Genomic DNA, 21,798 nt, shown 5'->3' with positions numbered 1-21,798 from the left:
TCAGCTCTTCAACCAGTCTTTAGGATTTGCATAAGCAGTTCAGGATCAGGGGCAGAATACAAGACGTACCTTTACTCGAGTACATCCCTTTGCAAACTATGCAACGTAAGAGCTCAGAATGAAAAAATCTTCAGGCATTATATAGGGTGAGCTGCTCTTTTAGCACGCTAAAAGCCATAAAGAAGTTACAACCTGCTTTTGCACACGTAGGTCTGTTTATTTTAGTAAGTGATTGAACACTCAAAAAAAAAATTTAAGTCCATTCAGCAACATGAGCATTAACACTCCAAAATGGATTTTGAACAAAAATAAAATTTTGAATTAATAGTATTCCTAGTGTGTTGTTGTTAAAACACTGTCCATGAATTATTCATTTCTGTTAAGAAAGCACTACTTTACGAAAGGGCTAAAAGCTCAGCAAACAAAGAACACCACTAATCCAAATATTAAGCTTTTTCTGTAACATGCTTTGATCTCTGAAATCCATCTGAAGGAATCACTTTATGGAAGTTAAGAGCTTTTTTCTTTTTGACCTTAAGTGAATTTGATTGAAATATACATTATGGCTCTTGAATCTTAAAGACCATTAGCTGTACGTGTAATGCACATCAGAAGCCTGGGAAATAATGTCACAAGCTTATTTTGAACAAAACCTTCAACGCATTTCCTCATATCAATATTCAAAGGGGTTTTAAAATCATATAAAGTTAAAAAAGGTCCTAATCCTTTCACTTTTTGTATGCTGGTGAGCGTTACTGGCCATAGAAAACCTCGCTGAAGTTACTGGAGTCATAAAAGTATTAAGGGACCTGTGGATACAGGATGGAGACAGAGGCATATACTAAATGATGAAAAATAGTCTTAGCATTTTTTTCTTCAATGGGATGTAATTATGTTACTGAAAGTAACTTCACCAGAGGATTTGTATTTAGTTATTTATCTATTTCTTAAGAACCCTGTAACTCTCCCCAGCTCTTTGCTAGCTCTGCGTACTCCCCCTCTCTCAGGGGTTAACGTTTCCTATGACTGAATTCTGAGAGTTTGAATTAATTACTAAAATAATCCTCCAGGCATCTGTCTGCCTCTTTCCTAAGTTGCGTTTTTCACTTTCGAGTACTCTGAAAACAGCCTGCTTTGTTCAGGAAACCCAACACCTCAGGACCTCGAGAGCGTCCCAAATCACCTCCGAAGGCTTCAGCGTGGCTCGGGGCGATCCCTGCGCTCTGTACCCCGGTTCGGGGCCCACGCGAGCCCGCCCGGGGCTGGGGGTCCCCTCCGCGCCGCATTGCTGAGGCGGGGAGAGGGGGGTAAAGGGGCAGGTGGGGACTCACCGCCGGCACCGCACGTGTGGGAGCACTGCGACCACGCCGACCACGCCGAGAGCCGGCAGTCCACCGCGCACCCCACCACGCACCGACTGCTCGTCTGCACGGGCTTCTCCAGGCGAAGCTGCGAGATGAGAAGGACACACAGGCGTCAGCCTCCCCGGGACCCCCCCCCGGCCGGGCACCACGTCAGGGAAACGAAAATCGGCAGCGACCGCAGTGGGACACCAGCATCGCTGCTTACGGGGAGCTTTCCCAAGGGTGCAATCAGTGAAAGGAGTCTGTCGGTGTTCGGGTCTTACTCTGAAAGGACAATTAGAAACTTCTAATAGGCCGCAATCTCCCCGGTCACCCAGCTTTACCGGAGCTACTGGGATGGTGCAGGATGGTAGCCGTGCCCCACACACTTGAGTTGATACCACCCACTAACACCCCGGGGACGCTTTTGTTCCCCAAATCGCCCAACCGCTGCGCTCCCAGCACCGAACGCAACTTCTCCACCACCTACGGCCAGCGTCTCGGTGCGGATCGGAAGGCACCGGCTTTCTGGAAACAAAACGAACCGGCGGTCGTCTCCCCGCCCCGTGCACACGCGCGCGCGTGCCATCCTCACCCGCTGGCAGAGCTGCGTGCTGACGGCGGCCCCGTCGCTGCGCCGGCAGCCGAGGAGGCGATGCTGCTCTCCGCGCCCGCAGGCGGCATTGGCACCCAGCTGGCACCCGCTCCAGCCTGCGGACACAAAGCAAAAGGATGCAGGCGCTGCAGGTCACGGCCGTCATTCCGTTCTCACGTCTTTCCACTCGAGGCGCGGGGTACCTTCCCCTGCGCGGCGCTTCCCCGCATCGGGGCATCCCAAACCCAAGAACGACCCACAGAAAAGAAGGCGGCTCTGAAACCTGAGCAAGTCTCGGAGGAGAAACCGCTGGCTTTGCACTCAGATATCCCCTTAGCGAAACTGGTACATCAGAGTGCACAGAAAACTGTTAAACACTGATAAAGTGTATCAGTTCAACCCAGTTGGCACGTTTACAAGACGGTATTGTTTGAAGTAAAATTTCACTTTGATAAAATAGCTGGGGAAGTTTCTGAAGGGTAACTCTGGTTTCCATTATTTAAAACTAAGCTCTAATACTGGTGAAATAAAACCAGTATTTCCAGTAGAAGAAAATTCATCTTATTACTTGTCCAAAATTATGATGGTCAGAATACAACTAAACTGGAATAAGCCTTAAAACACCATTTAAAATAAATAAAAAGCATAAGACAAACCACTAAAATTTCCATACACCACCAACAAATAAGAAGCATATGAGAAGAAAACCTATTACTTTGTGTCTTCCACCTCTGATAAACGTGAACGCATAAATATTCTGCATTTCTGAAATGTGATGATAAAAAAAGGCATCGTCCTGCTGCCTGTGTGTTTCTAGGGCTTTTACTTCAAATAGGCTGAGTTTATATTCAGATATTTTATCCTGTTTTGTTCTCCCTTCCCACCAGCCCCCAAAATCCTCTTAGATCTCTCCTCTCTCTGCCTTTCTCATTTATCTGAGCTGGTCAAAACAAAAGGAATTTTTCTTTTTTTTTTTTTTTTTCTGTTTTGTTAGTTTGTTTGCAACAGATCTAATTGCTTCTAAGGTCCTAAATAATGCATTTTGCTCTGAATATCTTATGCCCACCCATATAACCCATATTTGCCTTCAAACCAGACTTTTGTTGGTATTATTGGCTTCACCCCAATCACACAGATGATACTCTTTCAACCGGAATTTTGCAATTAACTCTGTTGATAACCCACCAAAAAGAAGAGATCCCATTTAACCTGTTTTATTTCCAGTGTACCTGCAATGAGAACTTAAATTGAAAATTGTGCATTTGTTCACTAACCTGTGGACAAAAAAAAAATGTAGGCATGTAATTAATGTAGTTAATTTGGTGAAATCAGTGATGTCTACACATAACTGTTTTAATGTCAAGGCTTTAACCAACACCACTAGCAAACATAACTAAAAACACAGCTGGAGAAAGCCTTTAAGGAGCTGAATCTTTTATACAAAGATATTTGGAAAAGCAGAACATCAATTTAATATATGTTGTAACTGCTGCCACTTCCTGCTAAGAGTATACTGGAAAGTTATACCTACCTGTTAGATTGTACTGATACTGGAAGCAATTTTGGTTAAGAATACATGGCTTCATTTGTGAATCTTCAGGGCAGGGCTTTGTATTGACAGAAGACCTTAGCACTTGTCGAGTTCGGGTTTGCATAATATTCGGATCACACACCTATATACAAAAGCGATGGACAGTACAAGAGACCCTAGTAAATCATACAGACACCAACCGCCTGGGGTTGTTACATGCACATCCACGGCCATACCGAGCTACGATATAATCATGCTTCTGTTCTAAAGATACTTAAAATCATATGAAGGAAAAGAAATGTGGTTCAAAGGTAAGAATCCAATATTAATAAAAGTCATCTTTTGTCCACCCCGATTCAGCTATTTTAGACACTCCTATACTATTTATTTCCAACAGGATAAAGACCGTGCTGTTTTGCTGTGGTCTACTTTCCACCTCTTTCCAAGACTTCTAGTGAAATGCCATAGTACTGAATAATGGGACAGGATTTCCTGTACAATTAATGTGTTTTTAAGTAATAACTGATGTTACAGCAAAGAACTCATTTCTAGGAAGGACATTTGTAATTACATATCAGTTATGATGCTGACAACAAGATGGGGTGACTTTTCAAAGTATGTGATACAAATATTGATGGCCAACTGCCTATAAACCAGAATTCACTTGTTTACATTTTCACATGTATAAAAACCAATTGAGGCCAGTTTTCATTTGTGTTTGTACATCACAGGCATGAAAATTGTTTGGTTTTAGCAGCCCCCCATCCTCACTTAGTACTGTGGCATGGGGCCGTTTTCCTTTCCATTTCGCTGCAGACAGCAATAGTGACCAAATGCTTTCAGCCTTGCAAGAAACATCCCCTTTATGTAGAGGAAAGCATCTCCTCATCCCCACAAATCCCCTCCTGCAGCCTCCTGCTTACCCCTCCTCTGCAACGCAAGAGCTCTTCTGTTTGGATGTCACACGGAGGCATCACCCGGCTCTGCCTACGCATTTCTACCTTTTTCCCTTGGTTTACTTAATTTGGGGCTATAGCATAAGCACTGGCTGGGCTACGGTGAACGCAGTGCCACTGCTGGTGCCCCAGCCCTGCCTGTCGCATCCATGTCTTATGCCAAGGGGAAATATTTCAGGATGAAGGAGTCACAACACCAAACATTAAATGCCTGTGACACCGGGCAAGGCTGAGGTGAAGAGCACTAAGGATCGCTGCTTTGTCTCATTAAATGAAATCACAAAAAAGTCTAAATAAGCTTATTCTGAAGCCAGGGTGATTACGGGAATACGTAATAGCCATTTCAGCTGCAAGGCTGGGACAGAAAAGCAGCCCCAAAGGCACAGGCTGCTGAAACTCAGCAGAGTTTTCTGGCAACCCAGTACAGCGGCAATGGGTGTGTGGAAGTGGTCGCAGCAAATCTAATGGAAATAAATCCCTATTAAAGGTATTCACAGCCATTTACTGAACAAGATGACCTATTTAACTCCTAACAGTCTCTCATTAGGACTAAAGATTGCTCACGAACAGCAAAGAAAACCGAAAAAACAATGCATGTAGAAATACATTTTCATAAATGCTTGGGAATTTAAAACATGATTTTTCTATAGAGTACTTTAATTACAAAAAATAAGTAGCAGTTTAAAACCACAGGCTTATTATCATGCAATGAACTGCCTGCAAACACTGAACCCTGCACCGGTGAAATTATGGATAATTCCTGTATTGTGAATATTAAAGAGAAATGTAATGGCGTTGCAGCATAAATCTAGACCTCAGACTACTGTAAACTGGAGAAATTGCACAGATGATAGCATAAACAAACAGAATAAATATCAGGACAAATAGAAAAAAAGTCTGGTCTAGTCTTAAAATACACCATCAGGGCCTATTTTCCTTATGCTTACGCTATGTGAAGGAAATTCTATTATGTTCTTATTGCTGACACACACCTTGTCAAATTATTTTGAATGGTAATCTTATTCGAACACCAGTGGTCATCTAAAATACCCAATTGTTCTTAATTATCTGAAAATTAAACCTATGCTAAGCGTTTACCAATAGTTTACTGCCTTTTCCACAACTAATCTGATTGTTCATCCTCACAACTAACACTAATAACTTAAATGATTTGCCAATAAAACAAAGTAAATTAAAAAAAAATCAAAGAAGGTATCTCAGTAGCTGCTTCTAATTAATGTTTCTCTGCATTATGTCACTGAAGGGAAAAAAAATCCATGAAAGCTGTGACAGAAGTTAAGTCTGTGCCATCTGGGAAATACCTGCTTTTGCTCCCTTCGAAATAAGAACCTGCAGACAGAAAATATGCATCATTTGTAGATAAGTAACTTCTTTTAATAAAATAGCGTTTTTTCCCCTGTCTAGCATGCACCCCATTGTGCTCAATTACAGGGCACTGACGCAGCTCAATGCTGCACATGCTGTCATACAGCCACCCGCATTTCCTGGCTAGCAGGACCATTTTCCCTCTCAGATGTCCTCCTGGTGGGTAGCAGACCAGCCTAACAGGTCAAAATCTATCCGGTGTTTGCCAGGATCCAAATAAATGACTGGTTTACTGCAGCTCTGAAGCCGGCGTTCTCACTGCGCTGATGAGCCATGTTGTTCAGAAGCCAGAGCGGATGCGATAAGCTACCCACTTTTACCAGTTTTGAATAATAAAGAATCTCTGTAGGAAAAGTGTTCATTTAATCAAGCTGAATACACGGGAAACATGCAAAAATTCAAAGTCGGCAAACTGTAACTAATATCCTGTAATATTATTTGTTGAATTTCTCTTTACGTCAATTGAGAAGTCAATTTAGTTTTATAATTGATTTTCTGGCCTTACTCTTTCAAGTTAACTATGTAAAAAATTGAGCCAAATATATATGGAACTGACTAAGCGGCAGGAGGGAATGACTTGTAAAGAAAAAGATGAAAGCTGGGATTTTCAAAGGAGCAAGAGGGAGCTGAGTATCCAGCTACCCTGGAATCTCAATGGGCTTGGGTGCACAACTCCTGCAGGACCCCTCCAAAATCCCAGGCTGGAAAAATTAAATATTTACGATGTGGCAAAGGTTGAGGAATGGCTTGGCAGACTCAAAGTCATTAGGGGATGTGAACGGTTAAACTTAAAGAAGAGGGATTGTTTCCAGCGGGGAGATGCTGAGGGTATTAACAAGCAATAACAAAGAGAAGTGTGAAGGCTGCAAAGCATGAGGACGATATTATGTCACCATTGTCACCACTGCCGTCACTTTCAATCCACCAGATACATACTATCTGGTCCTGAATTTGGATCTTAAAAAATAGTGAGAGAAAAACCTATCACCATTAATGGCAAAAACAATTTTAGGAGGTAGGACAGAAACAGCAATCAGTAATATTACAGAAAAGGCAGCAAAAGAAAGAAGTATTACTTGAGTAATTAAAGAAAGAAATTATCACAGAATTAAGGAAGATTTGGGCAAGATTACAGAAGGGGTTGATTCTGAATATTCTCACAAATGAAGAAAATGACAAAAACAACTTGACTGTTCAAATGCTCTTCTATATGAAATAGTGAAGGTGACGTTCAGATACATGGATCAAGACTGTATCTGCTCTACCCCACTAGGAATCCAAGTTTCTTATCACAAGCATGTATGTATCTACAGTTTTGGGGGGGTTAAATAAATAAACACCATCATGATTCAGCAACCCTTTACTGAGTATCTTCACTTACAACTCCTCTCTTCCCACTGAGTGGATGCTGTACTTTCAAAGACATTATTTTACTTCCAACTGTTCTATTAATAACTACTACTTTCACTGATCATAGATTGAGCTTTTTTTTAAATTATTTTTACATTAAGTCAGCCATTACCTCCTGTAAGGTAATCACAACTGGTTTGTGCTCAGCATTAGCCAACATTTCTTCTACAGTGGAAGCACAAGGAAAGAGGAAAAGGTGCAGCCAACAACACCATTAAGAGAAAGGCAGGTATATACAATGGAAGCGTTTAGTAGTGGGAGTTTAACTTTCGCTTGTATTTTTGAGATCATCTCTTTATGGTCATGCTACTTATTTTTATGCCTGTGGTTATAAATCCCGTAACTAGTTACCATAGTTGGAACAATGGGGTACAATTGGGCGTAACAGCAAATCTCCTTACACAGAAATTGAAAGCCAAGGTGATAGACTTAGATTGTAATGATTTATTAAGACACATTTAGGCAGTGTCAAAGCCAAGTGATGGTTGCACTGAGCACAATGCAGAACCCTGTGCAGGTGCTGAAGCTCTCCACACGCACAGAGCTCACTGATCCATGCCGGGGTCCAGATCGAGCAACTCTTGCACAGACCTCATGTAGTGGAAAGAGAAAAAGAAAGCAGGGTGGAATTCAGCCTCTCGCTTGCGTCTCGGTTCCAAGCACATCTCCAGTGAACTGCAATAAGAGCAACTCTGGAGACTTGGCACCTTCACCTATCTTTCCAGGAAACTGAGGCTCTGCTCCGCTGGAGGGTTGGTGCTAGCAGGAAGGACAAGTAGTTCTTGCTGCAGCCTGGGGACCGTCAGACTTTAGTGCCTGCTTAGCAAGTGGAAAACCTTTGTCCAATTTCTGCCTCTGTTCTGGACAACTGAAAACCACTTCCGACACCACCCAGACTAGAAATAGATTAAAGATTTATGGACCAAAGAAGGACAATGGATATGGGTGCCAACTGGCCACAAATATAAGAGAGGAAACAAGTCCTAAGAAATAGAGGTAGCTGTGATGCACGAAGGTAGAAGGTCAGAGGCCTGGAGAACTCTATGTACCTTCAAGGTTAGGTGCCAACTCAGTTTGGCAGTTAAGTTTCACAGACTATGTTGTTTGTTGGATTTAGTCCAGATTCCTTCTTGATGACTGTAAGCAATGGGGTGTGTAATTCAGGCATGCGCTTCCTTTGGAATCAGTGGTAGGAATGGAAATAACTTCTGGATGGAAATAATAACAGGGACTTAACTCAGATCGTCTATTAACAGCGTACAGCGGTAGGACGTCATACACAGACACAGTCAGTTTCTTTACGTGTATAACTATACTGTCCCAGCCTACTTTATTGTATTAAATCTCACCATTTCCATTATTCTTTTCTATGAAGTGTGAAAAAAGTTGAGCTAGAGCCAGGGATCTATAGGCCAGATTATATAAACCACTACAGGAACAAAATATTCTAAAGCAATGAATATAAATGTACATAAAATGTTAAGGTAGGAATGAATCAGAGTTCTTCCCAAAGGGCCATTTAGAAATTATAAAAGCAATCATCTTGATTCTATGGAGGAATTCTTGGCACTATTAATACTGCATTTTTTAGTATTTCTTTTAGCCAATCATATTTTTCCACCATGACCACTTGTCACTATTTTCAGCCAACATAAAAAGCGAGGGACACAAACATACACAAAAGATGTACCCAGCCTTTGCTTCAGACAATAACAGAACAGACAAAGCACCGAAAGTTTGTTCTGGAAGAGAAGGACATTAAATAAAATAAAACTGCAAGGTTATGAATGCTACGTTCCAGAGTAAGAGCTGTTAACATATCACACATTAATATACACTACTAGACCTTCTTTGTGATGGATTTTAAAAGCTGTCCATTGATCTAGGCTCTCATATGCATCATAATTGTACAGCACAAAGGTTGTAACCCATTAGAGAGCCCTTTAAGCTGTTTAATTTATCAAACAGCTTGTATAATGCATACTGCGCTATAAATAGCCAGCCACATTATATTTAACTGGCTATTCATAAGGAAACATACAACCTCAAACTAAGGTAAATGCATTGCCAGCAACAGGATTTGACTATTTTTAACAGTGCAATGAACCGTTATATTGTTCATGCCGATGTGGATGTTTTGTAACAATTTAACAAGCCATTTACAATAACATGAGCAGGCTTTTGAAATGAAAATGTATTTGCATAAATTTTCTTTTTGAGATGCATCTAAGTTCTGAAACCTTACCTGCCTCCATATATATCCATTACTTTTTAAAAAACTACTGTTAATAAAGATGAGTAAAAATAAAACAACAAATCTAAAAAAATACAGCAGTTACCAACTTTTTGATAAAGCTGTACAAAAAAATCAAGTCACAGCTACGCATAAGGAGAAGTGCATGTTCTTCCAAAAAGCCTTGGACCAGCATAATTCTCATGCTTGACCTGAATAAATTATCTCTTGGGCAAGAAATACAACTCTGTGCAAACTTCATTCTTCAGTCCAGCCTCCATACTGCAGGTCCTCTGCCAAACCTACACATAAAGGTACTAGTTGTGATGAAGACTTGGTAATGCATGCAGTGAGCCCCAGCATCTGCAAGAGTCCCCAACTTCTCTTCCAGTTGGCATTTCTAAACTGCAATGACTCCGACTTGCATCTACGATGAAAGTCACTGCAAAACCTGAGAGTTGGCTGTACTGCCTGGTGCCACTTCTAATATGATCAGTTGTTACAACATTACACTCCCCCCGCAGATTCAAGAGAGTAATAACTCAATTGTCGCAAGTCCTGAGCATTATACATCGCTATTGATCCATGAGGAAAATGCTCGCTGAAACAGAGACAGCTGTTCTCACTCACTAGACATGTAACCTCCTAAATGAACTAATTTCAGACCTCTTGGAATTAGCTGCTAGAAATGCCAACAGCTGAGGCAAACAAGGAGGCCACTCCGATCGGCTATGGGGGCTGTGACAGCTATCCACATGACAAGAGAGGTAACAAAATAAATTTGAGGTAATTATTTCAGGGACTTGTAGCACAACTCGCATATTAACTCTTTTTAAGAATGCTTTGATGAATTCAATTGAAGTCAATTAATTACATTTCCAAGTCAGATGAATACAAAGTCGAGACACTGCAGGAAGTGCATGTTATTCGATCACTGAATATGTAACAGAGATGATAGGATTTCGGATTCCAGATTGTTTAGCTGGGTCTTTGAGCAATCAAGTGATGATGTCTGACTGAACACGCTATTGTAGCTGGAACGAATACGAAATCTCTGAAGCAAAACGCAAGTCAATCTAATTTGCTTATGATTTTTTTTTTTCTAACTAGCAAGCTTCAAACTGTTATTTTAAATGGCTTTAAAGCCTTGATATTCAAGTTACGTGGATGTTACTTAGCGACAAAGAAGAAAACTTTATGAGCCAAAAAATAGTCTTCAATCAGAGGGAAAACCATTTTGAATTTACTTCTCACAATAGAGAATGTGAGAAAAACAGGGAAGCTTTAAATCAGTAATTATGAGTTTCTCGAATCCAGTAAAGAGACAAAACCTCAAAAATAACCTCGGCAGCTGCATTTCTAGGTCATGGCAGTGTCATTAGAGGAAATATTAAAATTTAGCTTTGTGTAGCAGGGTTAAATAGCACTATAATCAAGATGCAAGAATCGCAATTCAGTTGGAAAATACACATAAAAGAATTGTGGGATCATCTGAAATTACAAAAGACCACCCTAGAAACACAAATATTTAAAAGCAAAAGGGAAATGCAGCCAAAAAAGTAGAACAAATACAATGTTTTAGAAGAAAGAAGAATTGAAGAAAATATTTCCTATTGACAAAGCAGTCGCCACCTTTATGACTCATTGATTTCAACATGATTCAAGATCATTTACCATCCTGAAAGTGCAAAATTCACATAGGGAGAGTACTGCTACAAGATAAAACCAAGTAATACCCTAGAAAGTATCCAGAGTACAATGACATATTGACAAAAGGTACACTGGATAATCTAAAAGGCCTTTTTATATTCAGCTGATAAGAGTTAGTTATTCTGCTATCAGGATGAATTTATTAACAACACTATAAAATATGAGCAGAACACCAAAGCAACTGGAAAAGAATTCTCACCTGACCAAAAGCTTAGGTAAATATCTCAAATAGAAGAGCTACTCAGGCAAAGATGAGGCTGAAATTGTGATTGTTCGTTTCTTACAAACCAGAATTTGTCAAGTTTCATAAATCCTCTTTATCTCCAGCAAGCCAAACATGACCAGAGATACAGGAAGATTTCCTGGAATCCTCTTTGGCAGCTGCCTCACAAGCGTGCTACAATTAAAAGTGCCAACTATTTTGATATGAAACGTAAATGGGCTTGAAAAAGAGCAGCCAGGATGTACGGTTTTGCTTTTTCATTGCAATATGATGTGATCCTTCAAATTTTTCTGATTACTTAGGGAAGAGAAAGGAGCCGTACTTAGAAAACGCGTTTTTGGTGAATATTCAAAAAGCATTTTATACATCCTCAGAAGACAGGCATTTATTTCCAGTTTGGCATGAATCAGAAATCATGCATGAGAATACCAGCTATTGAGCAAAATTCCCTCAAACACTATTAAGTAGACAGCTCTAACAAGCAAGAGGTTCTATGCACGCAAACTTACCGATGTGTTTTTTGGGCTCCGTGGGAAGACATTAAATGCAAGGCTGGAGGCACAACACGTCTGACCAAAAGACTTAACATGAGATGCAGACTCCTATATTTGGGTGTCTATATGTAGGGTCTCCATGCGAGGTCCAGACCCAAGCTCTCACTTGCAACCAGTGGAGCTATTCAACTGACCATACGTAGCTCTTCCCTTACAGACAAAACGGGATCCTCCGTAGGCTTCATTGCCTTTGTAACTTCATTGACAATGTCCACCAGCTTGTGGCCATTCTCAGTGACCACCTTTCCTAGTGGCGACTCAGGAGATGGAGGGTTGCATTAATTACCCTGGTACTGGCAATGACTCACTCCTGGCCACCACTTTGCCCTCAATCCCTGCCCCATCACACCAGTACCCCCACATATACTGAAGATACACCACTGTCATGGTACAGCCATTCTGCACTTGCAGCAAGCCCAGCGCTTGGCTTGGAGATGTTAAGCATGTGCAGCCTGGGAGGCACTGTGCTGTGTGGTCCTCTCTCAAAACTAAACACAAATAGCCAGATGTCGTGGTTTAACCCCAGCCGGCAACTAACCACCACCCAGCTGCTCGCTCACTCCCCTCCCCATGGGATCGGGGAGGGAATCGGAAGGGTAAAAGTGAGAAAACTCGTGGGCTGAGATAAAGACAGTTTAATAGGGAAAGCAAAAGCCGTGCACGCAAGCAAAGCAAAACAAGGAATTCATTCAGCACTTCCCATGGGCAGGCAGGTGTTCAGCCATCTCCAGGAAAGCAGGACTCCATCACATGAAATGGTTACTTGGGAAACGCCATCACTCCGAACATGCCCCCCTTCCTTCTTCTTCCCCCAGCTTTATGTGCTGAGCATGACGTCCTATGGTCTGGAATATCCCTTGGGTCAGTTGGGGTCAGCTGTCCCGGCTGTGTCCCCTCCCAAATTCTTGTGCCCCCCCAGCCTCCTCGCTGGTGGGGTGGGGTGAGAAGCAGAAAAGGCCTTGACTCTGTGTAAGCACTGCTCAGCAGTAATGAAAACATCCCTGAATTATCAACAGTTTTCATCACAAATCCAAAACATAGCCCCATACTAGCTACTGTGAAGAAAATTAACTCTACCCCAGCCAAAACCAGCACACCGGAGTAGCTATAAAAGGGAGACAGCACTGCTGTAAACTCATCAAAAGAAGGGTTTTATCTGTCCATAAAACTTCAAGCTGTTTATTGCCTCGTATCTGGACAGAACTATTTAAACACATGCTCCATCAGCACACAGTCATCTCAGTTTCACAACAAAGCATTGCAGAACAGCTTGTGAAAACATATTGTTCAGTTAATTGCATTGGCATACAGATGCCCTCACATTTATGAATTAACATCTACCATGGCAAAAGGATGTACAAGGAGACACAGGGACTGTGGCACTCGGCCCTGTGACTGCCAAGAGCTACGCTGCCTGATGGAGTGCAGCCCACGAGCTCTGGGCATCCCTTTCCTGCTTCTGTGGGCTACAGAGGCTTCACCATTGCCAAAGAGGAGCCTTCAGGGTGTCTTAAGGATACCAGGGTGCTTAAAGCTTCAAGCAGTCCTTCGTAACCAACTGACTGCCACCAAGGCACCTGAAAAATACCCAATGGCCTTGAGGATCTCTGCATTAGTTTAGCGCATGCTAAAAGGAGGAAAATCTATCTCTGAAAAAAAAGTCAATGGCAAAGAAACAGCCCAACCACAGTGGGACTTTGAAAGGTATCCAAGCGTCTGTATCGGTTGCAAGAGCATTATACTTCATCAAAGCTATGCTGCTCAGGAGGAGGCAAATGCAGGAAATGAAACACAAGATTTTATTTGACATGTTCTTACTGAGTATATTGATACGCTACACAAAATATTACGGAAGGAAATTACCTGTGTCAGCAGTAGTATAAATACCTGTCCAATAACCACTGAGACTTTTGATAATGGCCCTGTTAACACCGGGGCAATGCATATATGTTTGTCACTTAAATACATCAAGCAAGTCTATTAAAAAAAACCCTGAGATTAAACCTGGCACCTATTTCAACACCGATCAGAGAGAAACAATAGGTTTGAAATGACATGCTTTGAGGCCAGAGAGTTTTCACAAGACAAAATTTGCAGCTTCTTTCCATCTTGCACACTTAGGAAAACACAGAGCACTTGGCAGTGGCTTGAATCCCTGCATAATTCACAAAGTTTTGAGTATTTCATGACATGACAAATTGTTCAGGCATCTTGCTGCCATGCCCTTCTGTTGCTGTTGCCTCAAATCTTCCCTCAAGGTTTTGAGGAGGAGGAGACGCTGGACAGAAATAGTGTCTGTTGGGAAGGGAGAGCTGTCATTCCCTCAGGCCTAAGACGTGTCCAGAGGAGTGCCACCACCACGGTTTACCGGCAGGTTGTTATGGCAGACATGTACCACTCACAGAGCTCTCCCCTGCAAATATTTCCTGACACAGACAGACCTTACTGCAGCTAGAATACTGGTCCCTTCACCCACTCTGCTTGTGTGGGTCCTCTCCCGTAGACCAAGCAGAAGGATGTGTTGAATCAACTGTCACAGAAATAACTCTGTGTTTTACTAACTAATTTTCTATAGCTCAGCCTCTATAAAAATACAAGTATCTCCAGATTCAACCATGCTGGCAGGATCCATTAAAGCTGACCTCCCTCAGAAAATACTTTACTTTGTTAGAAAATAACTATCTCATGAAATATTGAAGGACAAAGAAGACTGACGCGTGAGGAACATTGCCACAGAGACACAAGCAGGAGAGCCTACCTGCGGACACTTGCTCCACTGTCCCCAGTCAGACACTGCACACTCACTGGGACAGTACAAGCTACACTTCTGCGTTAGATCTGGGATTTCAGCCTGATTACACAGTGCGTTGGGCACAGTCTCCCCTCCGTGGTCCTCAGCAGTACTCACACACCTACACAGAAAACAGACATTTTCATTAGAGGATCACCAGCGTACTACAGAAGTGATGGATATCAACAGGTCTGCTCGACCCCCTATAGGAGTCTATAGTCACACTATATGCAACACAATAGCTATACGCAGCACAGCTGGTCAAAAAGTAGAATTAATCATTTTAATGCAAATCAAAACCAGCTACATGCATGACATGCTTTTGTTACTCACAGATTTCAGTAACTACTTTCAATGAACATTTCAAACTTCATACAGAGGGATTTTAACTTTGATCGGCTGACAGATGAGCGACCAGAAAATGACAACCAGCAAGAACAAACCTTTGTGCTTCTGCTAGTAACATCCGAACATTTGGAAATAACTCAGCATTTCCCCGTGCCTGGGGAATGAATATTCACTAATAATGAACGCCACTCCGGCGTGTGCAGTGCCATTACTTGGGGAAAATGTTAGCAAATCAGAATATGGAGGTTTGCACCTCAGGGGGCTTTATGCATTTATGGCATTTAGGTTGAAGAATTCTAATTTAAACATCATGCCTTCTTCCTGAAAGATGTCTTGATCGTAACACAAGGCTGCATCTCTGAGATGCTTTTCCTGTAAACCATTGCACATAAATTCATGTTTCTTTTAATTTGAAATACACTGGACTCAGCAATGTACTCACTGTCAGATGGCCAGATATTGCAGCTTTATGCAAGTATGTATCAGGTCTTTTTAATCTGGAGTACCTGTGCTTTTGTCTTCACGCACCTGACTTTCCTCGTTTGTATTCCTTCTCCACAGTGGAGGGAATTTTGTTCGCTGTTGATTTTGCACGGAGACCACGGTTCTACTACCCAAGAATACTGATTGCACTCACTGTCGCATGGGACTGCCTCGTACACCTGCCAGGAGAAAGAATCAAAACTGTTCATTTGAACTATCCAGGTTAGCATCTCTGCAGAAACGCCTCAGCCAAACCCAGGAAAGAGTACGCTGAAAAATATTCTGGCTTACACTTTTTATGCTAAGGGTGTTATAATAGCTTTAAGTTCATTTATTCATTATTGACTTGCCAAGGGATTTTTAAGTATATAATAAACAGTAGTATGCATGCAGCATCTTATGAAACAGGATAAATAACAGCTATTTCCTGCAGCCAGAAGAGGAACTCCATTACAATTTCATTTGCTCTGACTGCTCTCGCTATAATCTATCACATGTCATTCACCAGGACCGTAGGTACTGCATCCTTTTGTGTTTCAGAAGGTACAAACTTAAAATCAGCACTCATTTACATTTGGTTCTAACATATCCTTGTGAGTAATTTACCACAAAAGAATGAAATTTCATGCGTCCTACAAATTTCATTTGTATACACGAAAACTGTAAATGCTTTTTTCCCAACAAGTGACTTATCTCTAACACATCTCCTAATCAAACACGACCATGTATTCAACTGAACTATGGTATCTATGTAGAGAGAAAAATACAGCCAAAAGCTTGATAAACATTTTTAAAAGGTGCCAGATATTCAGGTTGTTAGAAGCAGCACACTGAGATATAGTACATTTAGGTTTAAACAAATGAATGCATCAACAGTTCTATTACGGTAATGAATAAAACTTATTTATTTTAAATCCAGTTTGTCTGCAGAAGCTGGTTTGAAGATACAGTGTTCTCTGCTGCTTTGTAAGAAGCACAATGCTCTGCCCTGGAAAAATACAGCGCACCTAAAATTTCTTTTTCCACACACCAAAATCTCCTTGGCCTTGCTGCTGTGGAGCCATTCAGTTCTCACCATTAAAATAACTGTAAATCAATGGCCTTCCTCCCAACTACACCCACCCCACCTAAAAAAAATAAAAATTCAGCCACAGGTTTAATAATTGATAGCTTAATTTTAAAATAGCAGATTACAACTATGCATGTTGTGGCCACAAAAATAAAGAAACCTTATGTGCAACATTTTGGAGGAGGGGGGGACGAGGAGATCGAGATACCAGTCTGAAAACAAAACTGGTGCCCCATCAGATAATTACATTCATATCAAACAAAAAGAAGGTAACTTGCTAAAGAAAACCCCTCAGGAACAGAAAATGTCAGAAACTAATTTTAACTGTGGGTCTGCCTATACATTGTGCATAGGTTTAGCAGAGAGGAAAGAGTAAGAGAAGCTGAAAAATGCAAAATACGTGAAGAAGAAAAGAAAGGAAAGAGGGAAACAGAAGTTGGGACTGGTGGGGGCAAGCACGGCATGAACTAGTAAGAGCACCACATTTCATGCAGAGGAAAGGGAAAGGGAGGGGAACGAAGAGGGCAAAGGCAGTAGTATGATTAGTACCATTTTTCCTACATATTATTAAGCACAAATTCTTTTTCACGGTCTGTGCACAAATAACACGAAAGAACGTGCAAAATTTATTAGGACTACTATGCCAGGGATGAAATACGCACAGCAATAACGTTTGGTACAACTACCTTCTTGCACAAGTGAGCGGGGTCACCCTGCAGCTTTTTGGGGGAGCGCAAGAGGTGTGCGACGTTTCTAGCTTCCGCTGGGCCCACACGAAGCTCGCTATGGGCTAACGATTTCTGCATGCCGAGGCGGTGGTATTTGGCCTAACTATATGATATATAGGCATCTATGTACTGTACAAAGTGCATATAGAGGCTAAGTTTCCTAGACTGAGCGAGCAGTACCACAAATGCCACTAATTAACTGTGCAGCCGTGCTCATTAACATTAACTGGTGTATATAAGAGCAAAGAGAGAAAGTACCCGCTGAGCGGGACCCGTGCTCAGCATCAGCAAGCGGGGAGCCCGCAGGCACGGCGAGATGCGGCAGCACACCGAGCCCGGCACGAAGCCACCGTCCTGCCCCGGCCAGCCTGTCATCTTTAGAGAGTTACTGACTCCTGCGGCCATTTCCCTGCACACGCCGGGGGAGAAGAACAATCCCTCTTTAGGCACTGCAAAGCCTTCACGTTCCCCCAAGACAGCCAGGAGATGGATGTAGAGACAGGGAGTATTTATTAGTTTCCCTGCTCCATGGGGGGGAAGGAAAAACTACACTCTGCCTGTGTTGTCTGACAAAACATACTGCCGTCTGCAGGAGACGATTAGTTGAAGAGGGAAATGTGTGCTTTACGCATGATCAGAGTTTCCCTTGTCGCAGTGGGGAGGCAAAACCAAGAGAGAGAGAAGCGCCAAACTTCACAAGAACTGGCTGCCGGCAGGCAGGGAACCTGCAGCCCGGGGAGGAGACATCTCACTGGGCAGTGTTAAGGGAGGTAAAATTTATTAATAAGTATATTAAGAGCTGGGTGGGTGCCTGATCCTGCTCTTCAGACTTTTGGAGAGAAAAATGAGGTTGGGAGAGGCTGGGAGGTGACGGTGCAGGTGCTGCCTGCTCCCCTCCACGGGCACGGCAGGGCAGCTGGGGCAGGCACAGCAGAGTGGCTTTAGGGATTTAAGATTCTTTTCCTTGCTCTAATTAATAACCCTTCCTCAGGGTTAGAGGATATCACTGTGAATCCCACAGGTCACGACACGAGCACTGCCAGCCTTCAGTGCTCACCCTGCCTGCAGCAGGCAGCCTCTGCTCCTCGCTTGGATGAGACCAAGAGCTTGGAAATCCCTGCTCGTTGTCTCAGTGAACTCTCAATGCTCTGCATTAAAATCTGTTAACCTCAGACCTCTCCGAACGAGCAAAATCCACCTGCAGACAGCAGTAGAGGCCTAAAACCAGAAATTTACCACAACTGCATTTCTGTGGTCAAAACCTCCTGCGGCATTTACCTGATGTGATTTCTGCGTAAGAAAACCAGCAGGGTTTGGGCAGGGATGGGATGCCACGTGAACTAAAATCTATCCGATGAAACGTGTGAGGACAAAACAGAGATCCCATATGCAGTGACACAAATACACGTGATGTGAAGTGATACTTCAAATGCACTCTTTCAAGAGCAGGCAGGATTGCAATAATAAAGCCATTAGTAGAGTGTTTGTATTCTGCTGTCTAATCGTGTCAAGCTGATACGATTACACGTGAACCCCATCAGCTCTCCTCCTCCAACAGACATCCCGCTCTGCACCAGAGGAGGGAGGACACACAGCGCTGGCCGCGCGATCCCTGCCGTACCTTAATACCCAGGTGGTTTGCTGCTGACCCATTCAGTACTTCCAATTCGGTCAGGATTCCCAGGCTACACTCTCCACCAAAAACCCGAAATATAATTGTTACAAATAATCCTAAGTTATTGTGCTGACACCATTGCATGTCCCGTCTGCAAACAACCTCTCTCCTCTGCCCTGCGTCGGCGCCGAGCAATGCCACCTCCAGTAGAACCTCTGAGACGGCGGGAAGGCGTAAATAACCACCACGCGTCATTGGGAGGGACAGATTTCTTCAGCGCGAGTTACAACGTGTATCGGTTATACTCCGTTATGCTTTTAAATGGGAGTCTCAAAGAGATGCAAGATTTCCATGGGTGAAACTCTGTGGGTATGCATTTCGGAAGCTGTGAATATAATTTGTGACTCTACCTTTGCATTTAAAAAACACAGTGATGTGGCATGTGTTCCTTTCCTCCACAGGAAAATGTTTTCCTCCTGTTTCTCTCTCCTGGCTTGCCATCATTTGTTTTCAATCACTTCCAATTCTTCTTTTCTTGTATTTAAAAAAAAAAACAAACAACAAACCTTAAAGCCTTTCATTCCTATCTTTTGCTAACAGCTGTGGTACTTAAGGAGGTCAAACAGATGATGTTCTTGATTTTGCATTTTCAAAGGATTTTGGCTAAGCCTTGCTGTTCTTTGGGTCCCACCAACCAGGGGAACCTGGGATCACTTCTCACCTCCTGGCTCCATGGGAGCACGCTGCCCTGACCCTGAACAGTGGTGTCCTCACTCCTCACCCAACCCAGGGACCCAAAGTGCCTGAGCCTGAGGGGGTTGGGATGTGCTCCCATGGACCCCTGGCTGCAACACAGAGCGTGTCAAAGCTTCAAATCAGACACAGTCTCAGTATCCTGGCCCACATCACATTTGCCATCTGCTACCTCTGCTGCAGATACAGAAGTCTCTTGTCCAGCTATGCCACTTCTCCCAAGCACAAAGACAACAGTTCCTTTGAAAATCCACCTAATGCCCAGCCTTCCCCAAACATGCAAACCCACGATGACAGTGCATTTACAAAAACCTTCAGACTGAGCCACCCAACACACGTACCAAGCTGTACTACCACAATCCATCTCCTGAAGGACAGAAACTAAACGAAGTCCATGCGATGGGCACAGGGGCCCATTGTTCTGCACTGCTCAGGGGGGAGAAAGATGCTGGAAGCTGCAGACACCTGACATGTGCAGAGCTGCAGAGCTCAGCGCCCAGGGGACCAGCCTGGCTCCATCCCTTAGTGCCTTGCCTTTAACGCTTTCAAGAAATAAACACAATCAAAATACTTTCAGCATTTTAGGAAATTAACTGCTTTCCTCAATTTTTATTCCTATACACATGCTGGGGTTTGGGCGCAATGAACCAAGGGGTGAAATGATGCCTGACTGAACTCAATGGGATTTTTGCCACTGACTTTCATAGGACCACTGTATCACTCTTTGTAGCCACAATTAACCTGGAATGCATGAAAATCTGAATCCTAAAATCAAGTTGATGGGCACAGTTCTAAGTAAATGAAAGGGTAGAAGGACAAAAGCTACTTTTTAAGAGACAAACTGCTATAGGCATGCCCTAATAAAAGAAGCCCGTTCCTATTCACTCCAGTGCAAACCCTGAGTCCTTGCTAAAGTATCTTGACATTGACAGTTACTTCAACAAGATATACAAACATTAATCTATTTTCTCTTTTAATAGCTGATACTTGCATTTTAATGAAAAGTCCAAATATCTAATGACCAGAGAGCTTTGGTGTGATTTATAATATTGTGTAACTTACTTATTTAAATGTAGGTCAGGAATAATACTGACCTTGCAAAGGACGTATAGGAACAAGTGCACTTGCTCAACTGATGTGATTCATTAAAAGAAATTCATACCTATACTTCAGGTAGCTTTTCTGATGACCACCTGCAGAGTAAACTGGAATGAGGTTCAACGCTTCTGAAAATCATAGTGACTTCATATTTCAGTGAACATCAAGATTTATTGTCCCTCAAGGTAAATATTGACTCTGGTTTTCCCTCAGTCGATATTTTAACTTTCAAGACAGTAAATCTTGGTGTTCACCTCAACTAAAGTCAATATCTGCTTATTATATTAGAACAACCAAACTGATCATTGTAGCAGTTGCCTGAGACCCTGAGGACAACCTCTGTGCTATTCATTTCTAATAAAAATGGGCTAAATTCTTTGCTAACATAAGTTCATTTCACATCACTGCCCTTATACCAAGGTTACATTAGACCTAATACATTGAAACAGCCAGAACCAAAGAAATAACAACCTACTTTTAAACTATGGAGACCACCATGAATAACACTAAAGCTAGAAAAGATCGCATACAGGAAAGAGAGCTGATTTGCTCTGGTTTGCAAAGACACTTGCTGGTAGGGAAATTCAAGGGCAGATATTAAAACCACTCCTACTGAGACAGGCCAGCAATTTGCTCACTTTTAATACTTCTTGAATACCCACTTTTATGTTCCCTATATATCCAGGCTGCAAGAGGAGGCAGCAGTGGGATGTCGCCGTGCAAAAGTGGCCCTCTCCTCCTCTTCCAGCTCATGGCCACCACTTCATGAAATCTGGACCACAGCCAGCACTTCTCTTGCAACCAGCTTGACATGAATGGATCTGGAGCACGGTGGAAAATACAGCTCCAAAGATGTCCATCCATTGCAGTTACCTGCAAATTTACCTTCTATGTTGACTCCATCTAGTTCATCCAAATGTCTTTTTTGGTTGTAAGTTGCCCATACGTTAACTGAATAATTTCTATAATGCT

At 42.5% G+C, this 21,798-nt stretch overlaps 1 protein-coding gene across 2 annotated transcripts in view; it reads right to left on the bottom strand.

Annotated features, from left to right (window-relative positions):
• The window catches only part of THSD7B (thrombospondin type 1 domain containing 7B), a 338,963-nt gene that overhangs the window by 23,738 nt on the left and 293,427 nt on the right, over window positions 1-21,798 (bottom strand). For both annotated transcript variants that reach the window (XM_052793131.1, XM_052793132.1), the window contains exons 17-21: window positions 15,609-15,742; window positions 14,700-14,853; window positions 3,470-3,611; window positions 1,939-2,054; window positions 1,332-1,449 (exon numbers count right to left, since the gene is read on the bottom strand). In XM_052793131.1, coding sequence (XP_052649091.1) covers window positions 1,332-1,449; window positions 1,939-2,054; window positions 3,470-3,611; window positions 14,700-14,853; window positions 15,609-15,742 — 664 coding nt within the window. The remainder of the gene's footprint in view (window positions 1-1,331; window positions 1,450-1,938; window positions 2,055-3,469; window positions 3,612-14,699; window positions 14,854-15,608; window positions 15,743-21,798) is intronic.

Source organism: Harpia harpyja, chromosome 7 (genome assembly GCF_026419915.1).
Source record: "Harpia harpyja isolate bHarHar1 chromosome 7, bHarHar1 primary haplotype, whole genome shotgun sequence".
NCBI lineage: Eukaryota > Metazoa > Chordata > Aves > Accipitriformes > Accipitridae > Harpia > Harpia harpyja.
Note: the sequence above shows the minus strand (reverse complement) of the source record. Positions and strands in the feature narration are given on the sequence as shown.